This window comes from Canis aureus, chromosome 2 (assembly GCF_053574225.1).
Source record: "Canis aureus isolate CA01 chromosome 2, VMU_Caureus_v.1.0, whole genome shotgun sequence".
Lineage (NCBI taxonomy): Eukaryota > Metazoa > Chordata > Mammalia > Carnivora > Canidae > Canis > Canis aureus.
The window spans coordinates 48,981,099-49,001,425 of NC_135612.1; the positions used below are offsets into that span (position 1 = coordinate 48,981,099).

At 47.2% G+C, this 20,327-nt stretch overlaps 1 protein-coding gene across 2 annotated transcripts in view; it reads right to left on the reverse strand.

Moving 5' to 3' along the window:
• The window catches only part of SLCO3A1 (solute carrier organic anion transporter family member 3A1), a 310,139-nt gene that overhangs the window by 225,168 nt on the left and 64,644 nt on the right, over positions 1 to 20,327 (reverse strand). For both annotated transcript variants that reach the window (XM_077871178.1, XM_077871168.1), the window contains exon 2: positions 16,038 to 16,503. In XM_077871178.1, coding sequence (XP_077727304.1) covers positions 16,038 to 16,503 — 466 coding nt within the window. The remainder of the gene's footprint in view (positions 1 to 16,037; positions 16,504 to 20,327) is intronic.

The following is a 20,327-nucleotide window of genomic DNA, read 5'->3' on the forward strand; positions in this document are numbered from 1 at the left end:
TCTTGCCCCCACCCCCGCAAAAAAAAAAATATATATATATATTGATGCTGAATCTTATCAGTCCCCTAGAGCTAACAACCAATTTACAAAAAAATGCAGGTGGAGGACTGAAGAACATGTTAAAAAGCACCATCCCAACTGGACAAAACTGTAGGATAAATGATTCCATTTCTTTAACCTGGCAGAAAGAGAGAGAGAAAAACCCAGAGATTAAAAGGCACCTAAGAGACAAAGCAACTCATTGCAAAGCATGGAGCTTTTTAGATCTAATTAAGTGTGGTGTTTTGGGAAGGCAATTGGAGGAATCCAAACACTGAGTACATAGTTGTTAATATTAAATTATCATTAGAGCTTAAAGGGAGACTGGGTACAGGTACAGACAAGAAAGGCCATGAGTTGGTCACAATTGCTGATGATCACACTGAGGTTCATTCAACTATCCTTTCCACTTTTGTGTTTCAAATTTCCCATAATAAAAAATCAATTATTCCACAAAACCTCAGCGTTGGACCAGACACAATCAGTAGATACTACGTTCAACTGTGATCACTTCCTAAAAGATGACAGACTTTAGACAAGTAACCAACTCTGCTGAGCCTCAGTCTCCTACTCTGTAAAATGGTCATGATGCAGAGGAAAGGAGAAGACTCCTGAGTGCCTGGCACCTGGTGTGCACTCGCCCAGTGGAGGCTTCCCACCACCCACGGCTTTCTAAGGCAACAGCACAGCAGGCAGCAAGCTACCGGACCAAATCTTCCACCGCAACTTTAAAAACCTACTTAGTGCTCGTGCATTACTTGTTTATAATCATCTCCAGCAGGAACGAAATGTATTCTTAAAAGAATATGCTTGTGTTCTGTGTGAGGAATAGCAAATCCCACCAATGGTGCAATCTCACTCACACACACACACACACACACACACACACACACACGGCTAGGTGGTCCCTTTCAGGTCAGCCCTATGTGATTCATAGGAAGTAAAGACCACCTCCCCAGCTGCAAAGGCTTACAAGTTTTGAAAGCCCTTTCCCCAGACATCCAGACTGCCAGTTCAAAGACATCACCTTCCTTTCTGAGCCTGGGCGATAGGCTTTGTCATGTTACTTCCTTGACCAGATGATGCATCACATCAAGGAATAGCATTTTGACACCTACGAAAGACAGAGTTTACACAAGTCCTTGCTTTGAGAACACGCAGAACATGGTTTCCTTTCTCTAACAGCAGCTATAGTTTGGAAGACAGTGTGTCTCTTTGCAAGGCACTGAGTCATTACTCACACTTGTAAAATATTCCTGAGCACATTTGGTGAATATTTTCCAACTCAACATATACAAATGCATGTGTAGGTTCTTATCAGCCTGGTGTCTCATCCTGCCCTCCTGTGTTTCAAGCTCTTAGATTTCATGATAATTTCACGTAGAGCTTGCTGGGAAGCAGAGGAACACATCCCTTGGAGAAAGAAACCCCAGCCCCACCCCAACCCACCTCAAGTTTCCATACTGTCCCTTACTGGGCCAGTTACCCAATCTCTGTGTTTTAATCTCCTTCCATAAAACATAGACAAGAAAACCTAAAAGATAGCTTGGAGAATCACACCAGATAATATACGTAGAGAACTCTACCCAGCCTCTGGCCCACAGAACATGTTGCATAAATGTTTGCTGATATTACTAGTCTTATGGGCTAGGTCTGATCCATCTGTGTATCCCCAGCACCGTGCACTGGGATTGACCCATGGTTAGCTCCCAGGATTTGTTAAGTCAATGCACAAATGCTATGTAAACAATTAAATTTAGTAGGTCTCTGTTAAAAAGGAGTCAGCTTATTTTAAGTCTCTCGAAAATGTACAGTACTATTATCTTAAATATATGCATTATTTTAATACACATAACCGTATTTCGTTACCCACTGGGCATATAATGAAACCCAGTTAAATTCCATGCAGAGGCTTTGGAACTTTTGTAACAAAGGTTCCAGAACAACATGAATCTCTTCAGGTTTGTAAACGTTCAGAGCCTGCTCTGGAGCTTCGTGATGGACACCTTGGACATAGGTCAGATTAAGCTTAAGCATCAAAGGTAGACACACTCCTCCTAGGGAGAGGTAAGGAGGGCCTGACCTGGGGGTACTGAAGGGGAATGAAGAGAGGATGGGCCCAGACACCAGAGACCTCCAGAAGCCATGATCAGTAAGAGGTGGTGGCTTATTTTTAAGTGCAAGGAGTAAAAGGACACAGTGAATCTATGACAAAGCTAACTCAGGAGAAAACTTAAGGAGGTGAATTTTGGACTTACAGAGCTCAATACCATCTTAGGACACCCAAGTGGAGAGCTGTCTCTTAACGAGCCAGAAATACACTGCACACAGATGTTGAGCAGCACTACTCACCACTGCCAAGTGGTGGAAGCAATCCAAATGTCCACGGAGGAATAGACAGATCAACAAAATGTGTTATGGACACACAAAGGATAAGATTTAGCCTTTAAAAAGGAAGAAAATTGTGACCCGTGCTGCAACAGGAATAGACCTTGAGAAATCAGCCAGTCACCAGAGAACAAAAACTGTAGGATTCCACCTAGAAGAGGTAACTAGAATAGGCAGACCCCACAAAGACACAACACAAAGCACAACACACACAAAGCACAACAGGGCTGCCAGGGTCGGGGTGCAGAGTTTGAATAAAGCAAGATGAGAGAGTTCCGGAGGGCTGCCACACAACAGCATGAATACAGGTAACACTACTAAACAGTATATTTTGTAAATGGGTAAGATGGTGAATTTTAGGTTATTTTGTTTTTACCATAATTTTTTAAAAAGGAAGCTGAAAATAGGGATCTGGAGTCATGAGCCAGAGGAGCATCATCTCCCAACCTCCCCTCTGCACTGACATTCCTTTTTTTTCTTTTTAAGATTTTATTTATTCGAGAGAGAGAGAGAGAGAGGCAGAGACACAGGCAGAGGGAGAAGCAGGCTCCGTGCAGGGAGCCTGACGCGGGACTCGATCCTGGGACTCCAGGATCGTGTCCTGGGCTGAATGAAGGCAGGCGCCAAACCGCTGAGCCACCCATGGATCCCCTGCACTGACATTCCTAATTGAACACCTGGTGGCTCGATCCCAGGGTCTGCCCTCTGAGCCCGCCCTACACTCCCCCAGGTGGACCAACAGGAGACAGTCATTTGTCTGCAGGCCACCTAAACAAGCTCACAGGGCAGTGTGGATTAAGGAGATCTGCTAGGAAGAGTGTGCAGCTACTTGGACATCCCAGTACAGGACAAGGAAACATGAGGAGGTCTCTGCCACCATCTGATCCACCAGGTCACCACTCCTCCTGTTGCCAGTTCATTTCCATGGATCTTCTACTCTGGAAGGTCTTTGGGACACCATAGGATTGGCCAGACAGGCTGCTGATAGTTTCCCCACGATAAAAGGCCTTGGGCATCACAGTATTCCAGCCCACTGGTCTCTGCTCGTTCTTTCATCTTCCTATCTCACCTGTTCCTCCAAGATCCACAAAGCCTTTTTTATTCTACCTTTTTACCATTTTCGTCCCAGCTGTAGCCTAGTGGGGGAGAAGATCACTCCTGCCTTGCAGAGCAAAGCCAGCCAGCTTGGCCACACCTGGGAGTGAAAAACCCCAAGTCCAAGCTGTGTAAGAGCAATGACTGTACACCAATTAAAGGCTACAGGGCCCAGAAAGTAAACAAAACTGTCTGGTGAGTGTCTGTCACTTTACTACAGGGAGACTGTGAAAACATCTCTCGTGGCTTTTGTCATAGGAACAAAGCTGTATCTGATAAGAGTTTTCAAAATTCCCACAAAGAAGCCAGGCCCTAAGCACCATACACCCATCACCTCCCCTGGCCTAGATTCTCAATACCCATTTCATACTTTACTGTAAGAATCAGGAACATTTCCAGGTATTTGGTATAGCAGAGAGAGACAGGGAGAGAAACATGCATGTAAATAAGGAGTAGTTGAGGCACCTGGGTGGCTCAGTTGGTTAAGAATCAGACTTGGTTTTAGCTTAGTTCATGATCTCAGTGTCCTGTGATCAAGCCCCATGTCAGGCTCTATGCTCAGCATGGAGTCTGCCTGGGACTCTCCCTTACCCTCTGTCCCTCCCCTACCATGTGCATGCACTTTCTCTAAAATAATTAAAACCGTTAAAAAAAAAAAAAATGAAGTCGCTGAGTGAGGGCACATTTAATACTAAGTAGGGTATGCTTGGAGTCCTCTATTATGCTGGTGGGGCACAGCAGTGTCGAAGGACAAAGGAGGGGAGCATATGGTGGAAAACACATGCCCTTTGGGATACTAAAGATGAGGATTACCAGCTGGGCCTTGCCACTCACTAGCTGTAGGACCCTGGACAAGTTGCCTGACCTCCTCTGCCTCAGTTTGTTTGTGTGCACAAAAAGAACAGCAACTCCAGTCTCCCTGGGTTTTAGGAGAAGGGAGTGAGACCACGGGCAGAGTGCCCATCCTCTAGGTGTCATACAGCAAGACGCCATAGAGACCTAGTGAGCCCAGTGTTGTTAAAGTCCTTATTCAAACCCACATGTGCTTTACACACTAGTCCAAATAAGCAGACAGCTGTTCATTGTTCTTTGTGACCACAATGACTCCTAAAATTAATCACTTGTTCACCACCACTAACAAGGTGGATATTAAAAAATAAAAGCACCGACACAGGAGACATTTTGTTCTCCTGCCACCCCCTGGCTTTTGAATTTTGCCCTCAGCCCCAGATTCACAGGTATTAATGCATGCTTAAGCCAATTCAATTGATCAGGTTGGATCAAGGCAAGGTTCTCCTCCTCCCCTGCCCCATGATACCAATGTACAGACTGGGTAGGTGAAATAATTTAGATCTAATAATAGACACCAATGGGTTTCAAAAGGTTCCAAGTGTCCATACACAATTTTAGATTCTATCAGATCCTTGCTGTGCTAATGAGACCTCTTGCTGGGAATCCAAATTCCCTTTGTAAACTCCATCAGCAACCCACAAGGCAGGTGGGCCAACATGTGTCTTATTGGTAATGCCTTGGGCAGAAAGGGAGGCACTGGGAAATCACATCCACTTGTGCTCAGAACATTAGATTGAAAGTATGTCTCCCCCAAGCCCTTCCCCCAATCCCATACCTGAAATAAGAGGCAATGGGAATTGGTAAAGATAGAAAGGGGGTTAAGTGCAGCAGTGATCCCAAAAAGCATGGGATAAAACATTCTGCCCATACAAATTTAACCAAGTTCATCCATGTCCCCAGATGATTTTTTGGGGTCTCTCAGAACTTTTTCCCTACTGGTCTGTTTTTAATTGCCCCCACAGAAATGTTCTTTGTAAGAACACATGGAAAGTTTTGACTTCGAGAGTTCAGATTCCATTAATGAACTGAGTACATTTTTAAAATGTTTTTGCCTTTAGAGAAAAAAAAGTTGATTTTCCTATCGGTGCATCAGTTCAAACCAGCACAGAAAATTTGCTAAATATTACCCCAAACACCCACAGTTAGGCTGAAAGAAGGGATGGAAAATTTTAGCCCCAAAGGAATTTAGGGGAGGGGGTGGAAAGGGAGGAACAGGAGGAGGAGGAAGGCTGAGAGGATGTCTCCAGAGTCATGCGAACACATTTTGACTTTTCACCCACATTGCCTGAGTGATGCTCCAAGTGCTTCCTGTTGGAATTACAGCGGCTCCCCAGGGAGCAGATCAAGTTGACAGCTGAGCAGTGAACAACATTCCATCTCACTCTGTACAGCCCATCACCTCAACTATCTTTATTTCACTTACGTCCAGTTGCTCATCATTGGGGTCTGCCCCATGTAAGGGCTTTGTGTGGCCTTAACCTTTTTTGGGTCATGAACCCCTTTCTTGGAGTAGCCAGTGAAAGCCTCCCCACAGGAGTACACCTGCCTCTCCGTATAATTTTAGAAGGTCATGGATCCCTGCCCCAAAAAGCACTCTCAGGAAGCTTTGGGTTCAAGCAGCCCAGTTATGTAGCCTCCGATTTCTCTTCACACTCTTAAGGCAAACTCCTGAACCCCAGCTCTAAAAACTATACCTAATTTTTTTAGTAGTCCCCCTTAGCCACCTAACACTTTGGTGTGTTCAGATTTTCAGCTGCATGTGAGCAAAAATAAGAACGTGCACACACACACACACACACACCACAAAGCGCTTGGCAGGACTGAAACAGCAAAGCCAAGTTACAAATGGAGCATACTCATTTAGCGTCTTCACTCCTGACAATATGACATTACAGGGAGTTAAGGTAGCTTTGGCGATATCAGTCCAGTACAGGAGCCAGGGCTGCTTAGGTGTCTTCCATTCAATAAACAGCACCACTGAATAATAAGCTGATATGCTGGACGCTCTCCTGCCCACATACACGACTTGCCATTCAACACTTCCTGCTCCCGCACAAAGCCTGCTTGCCAACCAGTTATTTTTAAACACTTTGTTTGTTGTGGGGTGGTTAGGGAGAAAGAAAGCAGAAAGGGCATCACTTTTGGCCTCGAGGTCCTTATCCTGGAACTTAAATGCTATGAAATAATGAAAAGATCAGAACTTCCAACACAACCCTTTTTATTGAATGCATAGGGTCAGGAGTTTTTCAGTTCTTCAGGGGGCCATGGGTGAACAGCTTGGCATCATAAAAGAGCTAGCTCTGCGATCAGAGGACAACTGCTCTACATGTGTGTTTCCTTGCCCAGGAACATGGTCTTTGTCGGAAGGTGTGTGGTCAGATCTGAAGAGGAAAGCAATCCATCTAATAACTCTTCCATAACCTGACACGGCATCCAAGCCTCTGGGCTGCAAATGTTGTAAAGGACAATTTATGTGTTCAAGTCACTGGGATTCCAAGAGCTAGATGCTCGATTTAGGCACAGGTGGATCTGAGGAGCCCTCTTGCCTTCTCTTCCCCCAGTCTGCCTTCCTTTGTGCAGTCTTCATGCCTAGGTCCAGATCTCTGCACAGAGCCGCAACGACAGACCTTGGCCTCTCTGCTCACTGAGTGCTTATAGCTAGCAGTCCTGGAAAAGCAAGTGACCTCTGTCACTGAGTCCTTTTGTCCCACCTCATGGTAGACTTGGTTGTCACGCTCCTTGGGCCAATCCCTGTACATGAGAGCCCTATCCTGTATTACAGTTGGCCACGCCTGGACCACATGATCACATCTGCAGCCTAGGAGAACCACCTTGGGGAAAAGCAGTTTTCCATCACAAAAAAAAACAAGGTGTGGGACAAGGAAAAAGCAAATGTCCACAACAACGACTCTGCCGTAAGACCTTTCAGCACAAGAATCCTCTACAAAGGGGCACCTGGGTGGCTCAGTGGTTGAGCATCTACCTTTGGCTCAGGTCCTGAGATGGAGTCCCACATGGGGCTCCCTCAAGGAGCCTGTTTCTCCCTCTGCCTGTGTATCTCTGATGAATAAATAAAATCTAAAGAAAAAAAATTCCTCCAGCAAGGAAGAGCTCACTTCCCACTAAAGAGGAAGACCATTAACCTCTAATGCCAGTGTTAAGAGCAGCAAATCACAACTCTCCACAGAAACCAAACCCTTCACACAGCTGCTCTCACTCAAGGCTTCTTGCAGGTGAACAGGAGGAAAAAAAAAAAAAAAAGAGATAAAGCCAAGATTATTCTAGATAAGAAGGAAATAATCTACAAATAAAGAATATGCATGCTATTCAGGAAAATAGCTCAGAATCTTTTATATTTAAGAACAATGCCTGTGTTACAGTTGAAAAGAAAAACAAAATGAGTCTGCTTTCACTAGTCAGGTGCAGTAAGAGGTTGGCAGTAAAGAAATAATGAGCCTTTGGAGTGCGGAAAGAGGGACCACCCCCTCATCCCCTGCATCTTTCACCCTCCCCGAGAATCTTCTCTAGCGGAGTCTGGGCCTCTCTGGTCTTACACCTGGTCTATCAAAACCTCGAATACTAGCTTCTAAAATCACTCAGCAAAGATGCTCACACACACAGGAAACATCCACAGGCCCCAACAACCCCAAGACAGTACTGGTTTCTGTATTCCAACACTCCCTTCAGGAAACTCTGAGTGGCACTTATCTTCATCCAGACATGCTTACCTTGGAAGAACGGTTCCACATCTTTTCCACTCTGGGATTCCCAGTCTAATGAGGCAAGAGAGCCGAGCCTCAGCCAGACTAGCACCCCGAGAGGCTCTGGAGCAGACATCCACTCTGCTCCATTCTACCACTGTGCCCTGTGCAAGAGCCCTCCTTCCCCTCCCCAACCCAATGCCCATACCACCTGGAATCACAGTAGAGGACACTATTTATTCTGGCTGTGGCATCCATATGTGCAACTGCTCTCCTTACCACCCCACTTCCTTTCTTGTTTCATTTTTTCGCCATTCAAAAGGTGAATGCAATTTGAAGAGTGAAGAGTCCAAAACGGCAAGCCACCGACATGTTTGAGCTGGCTTACATGTTGTTGACTCATACAGGGTTTTTTGGAAGGGATCCCAAAGAGCTGGCACTTCAGTCCACTTATAAATACAGATTTCCAGTCACTCTTAAAAATCAGAAGGTTTGGCAAGATGGACTTTGCATTCCCAGGGAATCAAATGGCAGGGGATGAAGCGAGAACCCCTGGATCCTCAGCCTCCAAATAGTCTGCTCTTTGTCATTTGCAAGGTGAGCTCCTGCAGCAGTTAAGACTGCTTCCCTGAGTGGGGTCTGGGGTGCTCAGTTGGTTAAGTGTCTGCCTTCAGCTCAGGTCATGGTCTCGGGGTCCTGGATCGAGTCCCGCATCGGGCTTCCTGCTCAGAGAGGAGCCTGCTTCTCCCTTCTCCCTTTGCCTGCTGCTCACCCTGCTTATGTTCTCTTGCTGTCAAATAAATAAATAAAATATTTTTTTAAAAAGCCAAGGTTGCACCCCTGATCAGCAGATATGGGAGAGGGCTGCAGAACAAGGGCATCAACATTCCTGGCTGGCCCAAAGCCTCTTTCAGGACACGCTTCTGCCTCACTATTTTGGAAAAAGTCACAGCAAGACCCAAGGGCTGCTTTTCTAGCTCATCTTGAATCATCTACAGGAACCTGAGCTTTTAAAGTTTTCAGCAGATGTGAATGTGGCTATCGCCACAAAGATGTTCATCACTCAAATGTCCAACATTTCCAGATTAACACCCTGCAGTTACCATAATTCATTAATTTCACATATAACTGATTAATAAATTTACAATACATCAATTAAAAGTAGGTGTACATATAGCATTGTATATGTTTTTAGTTAAGACCAAAGAAAAAGGCTGGAATATACCTAAAGACTGACGACTTTCTATAGGTACCTGGGCTAGAAATTATTTGTCTTATTATATTTTGGGTTTTCCCAGCTTTGCTAAAATGAGAATACATTCTTTTGAAGAACTGAGCCAACTTTAAGAAGCAAATTAGGAAGCAATGTGTCGAAACCCAGAGAGCTAACCAGTATACCACATCGTGGCAATGGCCTTACTCTAGAGTGTCCCTGACTTAACATGGAGCAGATCACCTGCTGCCTGGAGCCCTGCTAGCACTTTACATACTTTGAGATGAGCCACAGGAAGGGGTCTGCAGGCTAAGAAGATCCCTGCTGATTTAATTCAGGACTGAAGAGGTTGCTATTCTTAGATCCACTAGATGGATTATGTCTCAAGCTGAAAATCAGGATCCAACTACCGTGGTCAAGAGACGTGCCTGTGTATTTCAAATAAGTCACTCATTCTCACCTCCTTTCTACATCAGAAATGGTAAGGATAGGACCATAAAAATGAACAGGACAGTGTTTATCAATCTCCACCGTGAACAAGATCCTAATACAAAGGATACAGAGGCAAAGCCTTGCAAGGTAGATCCCAGCCTCATTTTACTGCTTAGGAAGCAGGTTCGAGTCAACTAGAAAGGTGTCCAAAATCCTGGTGGCAGGTCTGTGGGGGAGCCAGGATTTGAATCTCAAAACTGTCAGACTCCAGAACCCACGCTGGGAGTCTCGTCCAAGGTCATGCAGCCAGTGAGCACAGAAGTAATTCCATGAACCACGGGGCATGAATTATGAGCAGCTGAAAATGAACAAGAAGCATCTAGCAGCCCAGGCAATATGGAAGCACCAGATAAGAGCCACATGCACGTTTCCTAGCACGTTGCTAAAACACACTGAGAATGGCATGTGACCAGCAGCTGGGGAGAGGGGGTGGAACAGAGCCAAAACAAATTGACCAGTTTTACAGTGTCATTTATTTTAGAAAAAGAAATTAATGAGGGTAACTTCAATATCAATGAAGTTGCAAGACTGTAATGAGCTATGGTTGCTCCCATGAGGGAGAGCTTTTTAATTATTTTTTCAGACGAACTACAGTCACAGTGTATTTGATCCATACCCGACCCACACTCTTTGGAGAGTTAAAACACATTTTACCCAATGTCAAGTTAAAATAAAAACTCATCAGAAGCAAAATAACTCTGGGCTCCCAGGGCTCTGACGAGAAGTCTGGCTCTCTCTGGTTGCTGGCTGGTATCATAGTGACCTTTGCACTAAAACACTTGGCAGATGAAATCTGAGAATAATTCCTCTTTGCATCAACTGGAACACAGAGGGCTCCACTGGGTTTCGATGTAAGTGATAAAAAATAAAACACAACAAGTTTGTGTGTAATACGTGTGCCGCCCGACTTGGGAGCAATTGCTCTGTGTGTTCGGGCAGTCTGCAAGGGCCCCCGCGGGAAGCCTTCTCGAAAACTCGTTTTCCTCTAGCCAGCTGCCATTCTACCTAAAACTTCTCTCTCTCTCGATATCCTCCCTCTGTGTATGCACACATGTGCGTGCATGTATTACTGCTGCCTGTGTGTAGGTCCGCCAAACACACAAGACTCAAAATGATCTGGTTTCTGCATTTTGAAGACCTCCCACACACATAATAAAATTGCACGGAACTATATACATATGCACACAGACAGACACACAAATAAGTGCACATAACACCGGTAAAATCTGAGTAAACTCCATGGACTGTACCAGTGTTAATTCCTGGTTTTGATATTGTGCTACAGTTAAGTGCCATGTTACCACTGGGGGAAACTGGGTGGAGGGCATGGGGGACTTCTTTGTATTTTGCAGCGATTTAGGATTCTAGCATTATCTCAAAATGAGGTATTGGGACAGAATCAGAAGCAGCAGCGTGTGTGAAGCTGTAAACCAGATTTCTAACACAACACAAGCACAATTACCTAATGGCTATCATGGTTCAAGAAGGGAATGAACATCCAGTTGGGGGGGGCGGGGGGAGTGCCCTGCATCGCTGGAGACAGGGAAGCAGAAGGCGGAATATACCAGCTGAGTGACAGCTCTCATCTACACCCACGTCTACTCGGAGCAGCAGGAGTTCCAGAACCCTGCGCTGGACTATTAGCCCGAACCACCCTTCCCTCTGCCTCCCAACTCCCCCAATCTCAGGCTTTGACACACACTCCCCATTCTGATCCCACCCTCTCCCCTCGGCTGTGAGGCACACTGTGCTCTTCCCTCCTTGCCGGGCTCCTGCGATTTTTATTTCCTTAAGGCTTCATGCAGTCTTGTGCAATGTCCTGACTTGTACCTGACCCCTTGGACCATCCACCGCCCCCCCCCCCCCCACCGACAACCCCAGCCTTGTGACAGGCCCTAGACGTACATGGGAAAACCTTCACCGTCAGACCCAGAGTCTGGCTCCATTCAGCTAAGTATTCTCAGGCAGGTCACTGCATCTCTCAGAATCCCTGTTCCTGTCTGCCTCATTAACAACAAGGAACCCTTTAAAAAAACACATGTCCAACAATAGAGGGCATTAAACATTACGGTAGAGATCTGCAAGAGAATGCTACATATGCAGTAGCAACATCACAGAAAAATATTTAGTAACACACGGCAACATGCATCAAATATTGAGAGATGCATTTATTATAAACACAAATTTTTTTAAAGATTTTTATTTATTTATTTATTGAGAGAGAGAGAGAGAGAGAGAGAGAGAGAGAGGCAGAGGGAGAAGCAGACTCCATGCAGGGAGCCCGACGTGGGACTCAATCCCGGGTCTCCAGGATCACATCCCGGGCTGCAGGCTGCGCTAAACTGCTGCGCCACCGGGGCTGCCCTAAACACAATTTTTTAAAGATCTCCTTATTTTGGGAGAGGAGGGGGAGAGGGAAAGAGGGAAAGTCTCAAGCTGCCTCCACGCTGAGCACAGAGCCCAACACGGGTCTCAATCTCAGGACCCTGAGACCACAACCTGAGCTGAAACCAGGGGTCGGACGCTTTACCAACTGCACGCCCCGGTACCCCTAAACACATTTTTGGTAGAAAAGCATACCAATGCGGTGTGGGGGGGGGGGAGAACTTATATGATCATAAAGCTAAGAGTAGTGATTCTTTCTTCTTTCTCTGTACTTCCAAAGTTGTCAACAGTTGAAAAGTTGGAATACTTTTCAACCAGGAATAAAGTTATTTTAAAAATCTATCACTCCCATTTCACCTTTTCCCTCAAACAGGACAAGGTTGCAACCGACTGACCCAGGGACCTAACAAAGGACACACTGAGTGAGTCCATTATATTATCCTACTTACTCTTGCCTACAATAGGACTTGCCAGGTTTTGAATTTGGGGAAACAGAACAGCTAACAAAACTGAGCTAACAGGAGGTTGTGTCATGGGCCAGAGGCTCACTGAGGAGACTCCCAAAAGGTCGACTCTTGGACCCTGGTCATGTGTCATTTCAGATGGTCTCCACTGCCACTCGGCCCCATCAGTCCCTCTAGGAGGAAAGGATGCCACGTGCCAGCCACAGCTCATTGTCTAGCTGCTCCGTGAGGCTTGGCTCCACACTGTACGGTAGGGAGAAGCCTGCCAGCAGAGACGTGTTCCCATTCAGCGGGTTTTGTCCCTGGTAATGAGCTCCCTTGGCTCCCTCCCCACACAGAGGGGCAGCTGCAGAATGGTGCCAGCCAGAGAAGCCCCTGGTGAATGGCCCATCAAGGAATTCAGGAGCTTGGCAGTGGCACGGCCACAACAGTCCAAAGCAAACAGTCACTCCAGAGGACAATATCGGCTTGACTTGAGATGGAATGCTTCAATTTCTCCTTCATTAGAGCGTCCACGACGTGGCCACAGGTGAGCCCCCAGGAGCGACTGGTGACTCAGAACATGCACAACCCAGGGGTAAGTCTCACCACCCATGTCCTGTGGCTGAGCCTACATGGTCATCATCCCCTTTTCTGTGGACATTCACAGGAAAAGGATCAGCTGTGAAGAAGTCTGTGTTTTACAAAGGCAGTATTTATCATCTTTTCCATCTCCAATCCACACTCACGTTTTAGGCATATGACCAGATGGTTGTGGGCCTCACTCTCTTCACCAGCTTTGTAGGAGCTGAAACCAGGGGACACACATGCTATTCCACCCTGGTGGGCACACATCTAGACAAACAGTTCCAGTGCCCATCCCTTCTGACTTTCCTCCTCTCTGCAGGCAATATATAAGGCCATAATTCATCTGTCCCATTCAGTAGGTTCCCCCATAGACATCCCAAAGCTTTAAGTGGCATTAAAGCCATTAGAGCAGATAAATGCTAAAATATTCTCATGATCACAAACATTGTTTTTAATGTCCTGTATGACAAATGAAGGAACCAGTTACACTCTGCATATACTGTGGTCTTCTTAGATTGTTCCTAGAGAATCCAAAGCATGCATGGGATAAGACCACCTACTGAGGCCTATCTCTGCAGAAGGCTTCCTCTTTTCTGTTCCCTGTAAACAGAGACCCATGAAACCAGTTCAGAGGCACTCAGAGAGCCCATCTCAATGGCTATGTACGGTCATGTTTTGGAATTTGCCAGATGGACCAGTGCCACCGAGAGGTCCATGCACCACACAAATAGACACTTTCAACTCTGTTTAGCTACCACAGAAGAAAAAAAAATGGTGCCCAAGTAGAAATTAGCCTGAAACATTCTTGCTAACAAAGACTCACAGCGAATCCCACAGACATGGATGCGGCCTCAACTGGAAAAGGCCCTTTGCTTTGAATGGTCAGCCCTACTGCCCATGTCTCCATCTGCTACACACAAAACCAAAGTACCTCCTCACTTTACAGCTTTGCACCTATAAACCAGGCCCTATGCACTGCGGGGAAAGACCATGGTCTAACTCAGCAGGGTAGACTTCCAGAAGAGGGTTTTGGGCCTGCTGCCCCAGGTAGGAAGCCCCAAGCAGACGTGATTCAGCACTGAAAGGACTTAAGGAGGGATCGTGGGGAGAAATTTTTCAGCTTGAATCTATCCTCAGAAACAAGACCTCAGCTTTTCATTCCCCACTTCCTTTTCTGTGCTTTATCTACCTGCTGTTACTGCTACCAGAAAACATCTCTCCCAGGGTCTTAGGGTAACATCAGTCAAGTCCAAGACCAATTATCTGACCGAACCCCAGGAAGCTATGTGGCTATATGCCATAGCCCATGTCCTAGTCTGCAAGAGACTCATGTGGGGTGGCTGTCACTCCAGCTGTAGAAACAACAAAACATAAACAATGTCCTTAGTTCCTACCCTGACCATATGGGGAGAGGGTCTGGCCATCTTCAGCCTAGGAAGTTTTCTGTGTTCCACATCGTAATGAAAGCTAAGTCACAACCAGGCTCCAGCTGCTCTATCCTTGGACAGAGAGGCACACACTCTCCACTTTCCTCACCAAGCCTGTTCAGAGAGCAGAAACCCACATTTGCAACATATTTTGTCCAACAAAAGCATTTACTCCATAGCTGAGAAAGCCTCAGCTCGGTATGGAGGTATGTAACTATGCCAAACCCTGCTATCTCAGAAACCTTGGGCAGACAGAGCATGGTGGAAGCTCAACAGGTACAAAGCTTTATGCCAAATTCTATCTTATTCTTTTTTAAGATTTGTTTACTTGACACAGAGAGAGCATGCACAAGCAGGTGGAGCAGCAGAGGGAGCAGCAGGTTCCCCACTGAGCCGGGAGCCTGACACAAGGCTCGATCCCAGGACCCAGAGATCATGACCTGAGCCGAAGGCAGACGCTTCACGTACTGAGCCACCCAGGTGCCTCTCTAGTTCTATTTCAACCTAAACCTTTACATGGCAATTAACAATACTTCGAGGCACAGTGCTTTGGGAAGCAAAAGGCTTCCACAGGTAGGGGTAATTCTGTCTTCTGAGTGGGGAGAGCTCGAAACACCACCACTGCCTGCAGAAGGCAAAATTACACTTCACGAACGGGGAATAGAAATGTTCAGCAGGCCTACACCCTATGAATGACCATGCCCCAGTGCCCCAAAGCTGTGACCGAGGACCCCATTTGTTGTAAGGACTCCCGTTTCAAGGTTTCTTAACCTTAGACCGATAAACGGCTTCCACCTTGCCAGCACAAAATATCAGAAGCCATGATGCAAAATAATTTTTTTTTAAAAAACTCACATGTACATTATTCCTTCCTAAATATCTAGCTCCTGCTTATATCCTCATTACAGAAAGTTGCCAGAAGTCACCGACTTTGAATGATACCAAATGCGGGAAATACCATCATCTCCCCCTTTGAACTTTAATAGGATGAGAAGCAGAAGATCGTTCTAATTGTTAAAAACTGGGGTTTCCAACGTGTAGGGCCCAAGTATGGCTAATGCACACACACGAAAGGCAGATAAATACACCTTACCCCCCCCCCCCCAACACACCACCACCACCGTGGCTTCCCATTCACAGCTTCTTAACGCTCCAGCAAAGGCGACCTCAAATTCCACTGCGCGCTGAAATCACCTGGGGAATATTTTTTCAAAAACCCAAACAGTCCACGCCCGCCCAGGTGGCACCCCAGACCAACTACACCAGACTTGCTGGGGGCGCAGCTCAGGTGTCCTGCATCTTTCCGAGTTGGGGCAGCCCACGCGCGCGGCAGACGTGCCGCCGAGGCTGAGGAGCGCGGGGCCCGGGGCGCGGGGCCTGGAGAGCGCGCAAGAGCCCCCCGGGGCGCGCCTACCTATGTAGAGCGAGGAGTCCTTCCTCCGCACGTGGTCGTCGATGTAGGAGACGCCCAGGGGCTGCACGGGCGTAGCACCGATGCCCAGGAGCACCTGGGCGCCAATGAGCAGCAAGTACATCATGTTGGTGGCCGTCCGGCTGCGGCAGATGAGGTCCGGGTCGGGGCCCTGGTCGCCGCCCGAGCCGTTGGCGGCGCACACGTCGCGGCCCTCGGCGCCCCAGCGGATCTCCCCCGCCTCGTACTTGTACTGGTGCGTCAGGAACTCGGGCAGCGCCGACAGCAGCGCGCCCAGGGCCATGACGATGCCGCCGCAGCCGATGAGGCGCGGCCGGTGCCCGCGCGCCCCGAAGTAGCTCACGAAGAGGATGAGCGCCAGGTTCCCGATCTCGAAGCTGCTGGCGATGACGCCCACGTCGGCGCTCTGCAGGTTGAACCTGCGCTCCAGGGTGGTCAGGACGCTCACCTGCGGACACAGAACCACACGTCAAGGCCGGGGCTGATGGACACCCCCGGGGAGGACGCCCCCCCCACCCCCCGCGCCTCGCAGTGCACCGGCCGCCCCGCCCCTGCCCCCGGTGCAAAGGACTGAAACCTGAAGAATCCGAAAGATACCTGGCATGATAACCCTGACTCGACGGTTAAAGAGTTAACTTTCCCAATGGCAGGGCGGTTGGTTGGTTGGTTGGTTGGTTGGTTTCTGGGCACCTGTTTCCATCCTGAAAGATACTGTCTACACTTGGGAAACAACATCCCCTTCCCCACACGCCACCACCATATAGGGCTCGGGATTCCCGTCCAAGCCCTGAAGTCCATTTTCGCAGGCTCCCAACTACACCCTATTTAGAAGGTCCACGCTTCAAGGGCACGGGGCCAGGGGCTCTTCACTGGGAGGTTAGCAAAGCATACCTAAAGAAAATAAAACAAAAACCTAGCTGGCAAAATGGACATGCTAAATTAGCTCATTGGGATAATCATTAGCTCTGTTTCCTTCTGGAAATTTCCAACGTACATTTCCCTGGAGACCTTCAAATGAACACATCCTCAACTGTTCTGTGTACTACAGACCTGCCAAGGGCCTCTGGATGGAAGGTTTTTAAGGCTTTCCCCACCTCTGTATTCTAGTCTGCCCTCCATCTGTTTTAACAAATATTAAACCTCTACTTGTGTCTTGGCAATTCCCTAGACACACACACACAGCAAAAAGGAAGAGGTGACACCTGTCCCCAAGAAGCCACCTTGCAGAAAGGCAGACAAGCACAGCTATAACACAAAGTGGATATTACATTCATGCTGCAACATCACAGAAGGTGGGAGGTCAAGAGGAGATGCATTATTTTAGGGCTTTTGAGCTACAGAGAAAATGCAAATGCCCCCCACCCCCTGCTGTTTGCGAGTTCTATGCAGGGTATTATCAGCAAGAGTCCCTATAGTCCTAGGAGATCTGATAGGCCTAGTGGGCAGGGAAAAACATTCCAGGCTAAAGGAACAGTGTGAGCAAAAGTTGGATGGCTTTTTTACCATGATTTAATAATGGTATGGAAGATGTGGTCTATATATACAATGGGATATTACTCAGCCATTAGAAACGACAAATACCCACCATTTGCTTCAACGTGGATGGAACTGGAGGGTATTACGCTGAGTGAAGTAAGTCAATCGGAGAAGGACCAACATTATATGGTCTCATTCATTTGGGGAATATAAAAGGGAATAAAGGGGAAAGGAGAGAAAATGAGTGGGAAATATCAGGGAGGGTGACAGAACATGAGAGACACCTAACTCTGGGAAACAAACATGGGGTGGTGGAAAGGGAGGTGGGCAGGAGGTTGGGGTGACTGAGTGATGGCACTGAGGGGGGGGCACTTGACGGGATGAGCACTGGGTGTTATGCTATATGTTGGCAAATTGAACTCCAATAAAAAATATTTTTAAAAATTTAAAAATAAAGAAATAATAGTATGGAAAGTGGTTGGAAAGGTGGATTGGTAACAGATTCTCAAGAGCCACAGATGCCACCCTAAAGAAATTAGATAATCTCAAGCAGTGCGGTGGGAAAAAATGCAGAGCACAGAGAGAGGAACACCTAGTTTGAATCCCAGCTATCATTCCCTTAATTAGCTCTAGGATTTTGGTCAAGTTGCTTAATTTGTCCAAGCCTTGATTTTTGTGAAACAGGAATAGTAACATCAACCTGGCAGGATGTCCATGCAGATCAGAAATAACAAAAGGTTCCTTAGCACAGAGGAGCCTTTCCCTACCTTGCAGGAGAGTGCAGGGAGAGGGGTACAGAGCCAGGGCTCTGGGGCCATCCTGATGCTGTGACCTTGGGCAGTTCACCCTATGCTTTCACTTTCTCAGCTATAAAATGAGGATATGAGTGCCAGGAACCAGGAGCCAACAACATACAGGTGTAAACGCTGGTTAGGACTGTCTAACCACTATCACTTATCTGTGGGCATCCAGCAACATCAAAGCAAAAGACATGCCAGGTGTGGCCATCATGTGGCAAGTGGATGGTAGAAGGGTAGAAAAAGAATGCCAGCAAACTATTACTGAGAACAGAGAGACAAAAGGCACAGCACAGTGGCAAGAGAAGTGCACAGGAGAATTTGTGAAGCTGCTAGAAGCAGAATTCTATCTCCGGAGACACTGGGCAGTGTGCTAAGGAATGGGAGGAACAGAGTCATGCGGATCTAGCCTTCTTCCAAACGTGTATGTGCGCCATTGTCAAAACCTGCACATCCAACAGCCTCTGACCCACACACAGCTATACCTGTAAGGAGGAACATGTCTCTAGGTACCTTATGAAAAAAAGAGTAGTCAGGTGATTCCTCCCAACCTCACCTTCAACCCCACTTGTTGAAACACTCTTTCAACCCAGTGGTTCTCAAAGCCACCTAGATTGGAAGCACTTGAGAACCACTTAAGAGCTCAGATGCCTGGTCCCTCCCCGAGTTTCTGACTCAGCTGGTCAGGAGTGGGGCCGAGGGTGAGGCTGCAGCCCCCAGGGGGCTCAGTCTGGGGTCAGCAGCACAGCACTAATGCAAGGGCACCCATATGCTGAAGGAGGTGGACTCTTCGTTCAGCGATGGCCCTGTGGGTGTGCTCAGCAGGACAGGGTCCTAACACTGGTATTGGTGATGGGACATCTGTGTACCCGCTCTGTTGCCCACATTCCAATCTAATTCCTGTTTGCACTGCACTTTCTAACCAAGTCAAGGCCAGCTTACCACTCAAGTCAGCCCTGGTTATGTGGCTAGCTCATTTTTCAGGCACCAAGTATTTGCAAATGTCAAGAAAAGAAATTTATTAGCCAGTCTGGTCCCATCAAAATGGCTTTCAAATACTCCCAAAGAAGTTCTTTCTGGAAGGCCTGCATGGGAAAAAACAAAGGCTTCCTTTATTCACTCCTTTGCTTTGTTAACACAAACAAGCACAATGGAACAAGGGCTCTACCTGAGGCCTGTAACAGCTAAGGCCCTGCAATAGCTAAGGTGTACAAAAGACCACAGTCTATCTGCCTGGGAGGCTCCAGAAGGCTTCATCCGGCCCTTTGTGCAGAGTCCTGACAGATGCCCAGAAGAGTCTGGGTGCAGGAACGCATCCAGGCAGGGTCCTCTGGGTGCGCTAGAGTCCTCTCCAGCAGCCTGGTGACCTCCACGATGGGAGTAAAGGACAACAGAGGTAGGAGGGTAGCAGGTGGGAAGGGTTGGAGCAGAAGTCATTTTTCATTCCTGCCATGAGGCTTAATGACATACGTATTAGGCGGCATCTCTGAAACATGACAACAGCTCTGTTCTGGCAGGTGTGCCCTGTCATAAAATATCACACAGGTGTGGACATTTATGATGACAGATAAGGATGGTGGGGGTAGAGACAGCTGTGGGCAAAACAAAAAATAATCAGCTCTTCTAGAGCTGCATGTGCCTGCAGCTCTTGTCCTGCCTCAACCCTGTTCTTTGCAGAGAACCCACAAGGGGTGACAAAAAGTAGTAGGATCCTCACCTCCTTGACCTGTAGTCTCTGACAAACCCCAAGGATGCCTCTGATCATGTTTGCTGGGCCCTGCAAACATCCTGAAAAGATGTTTTGTGGATCAATTAGATCAGAGGCTAATGTCTCCACTCACTTAAAACACAATTTTGAGAAGATGAACTAATTAAGTATGCATGAGGCCATAAAATCCACTTGTGGCTTTTATGTGGCAGTGAACAATCCAGCAATGAGAAAGATGTGTGCTAAAGGGAATGACTGTCTGTACTTAATGGGTAACGAACGGATGGAAGA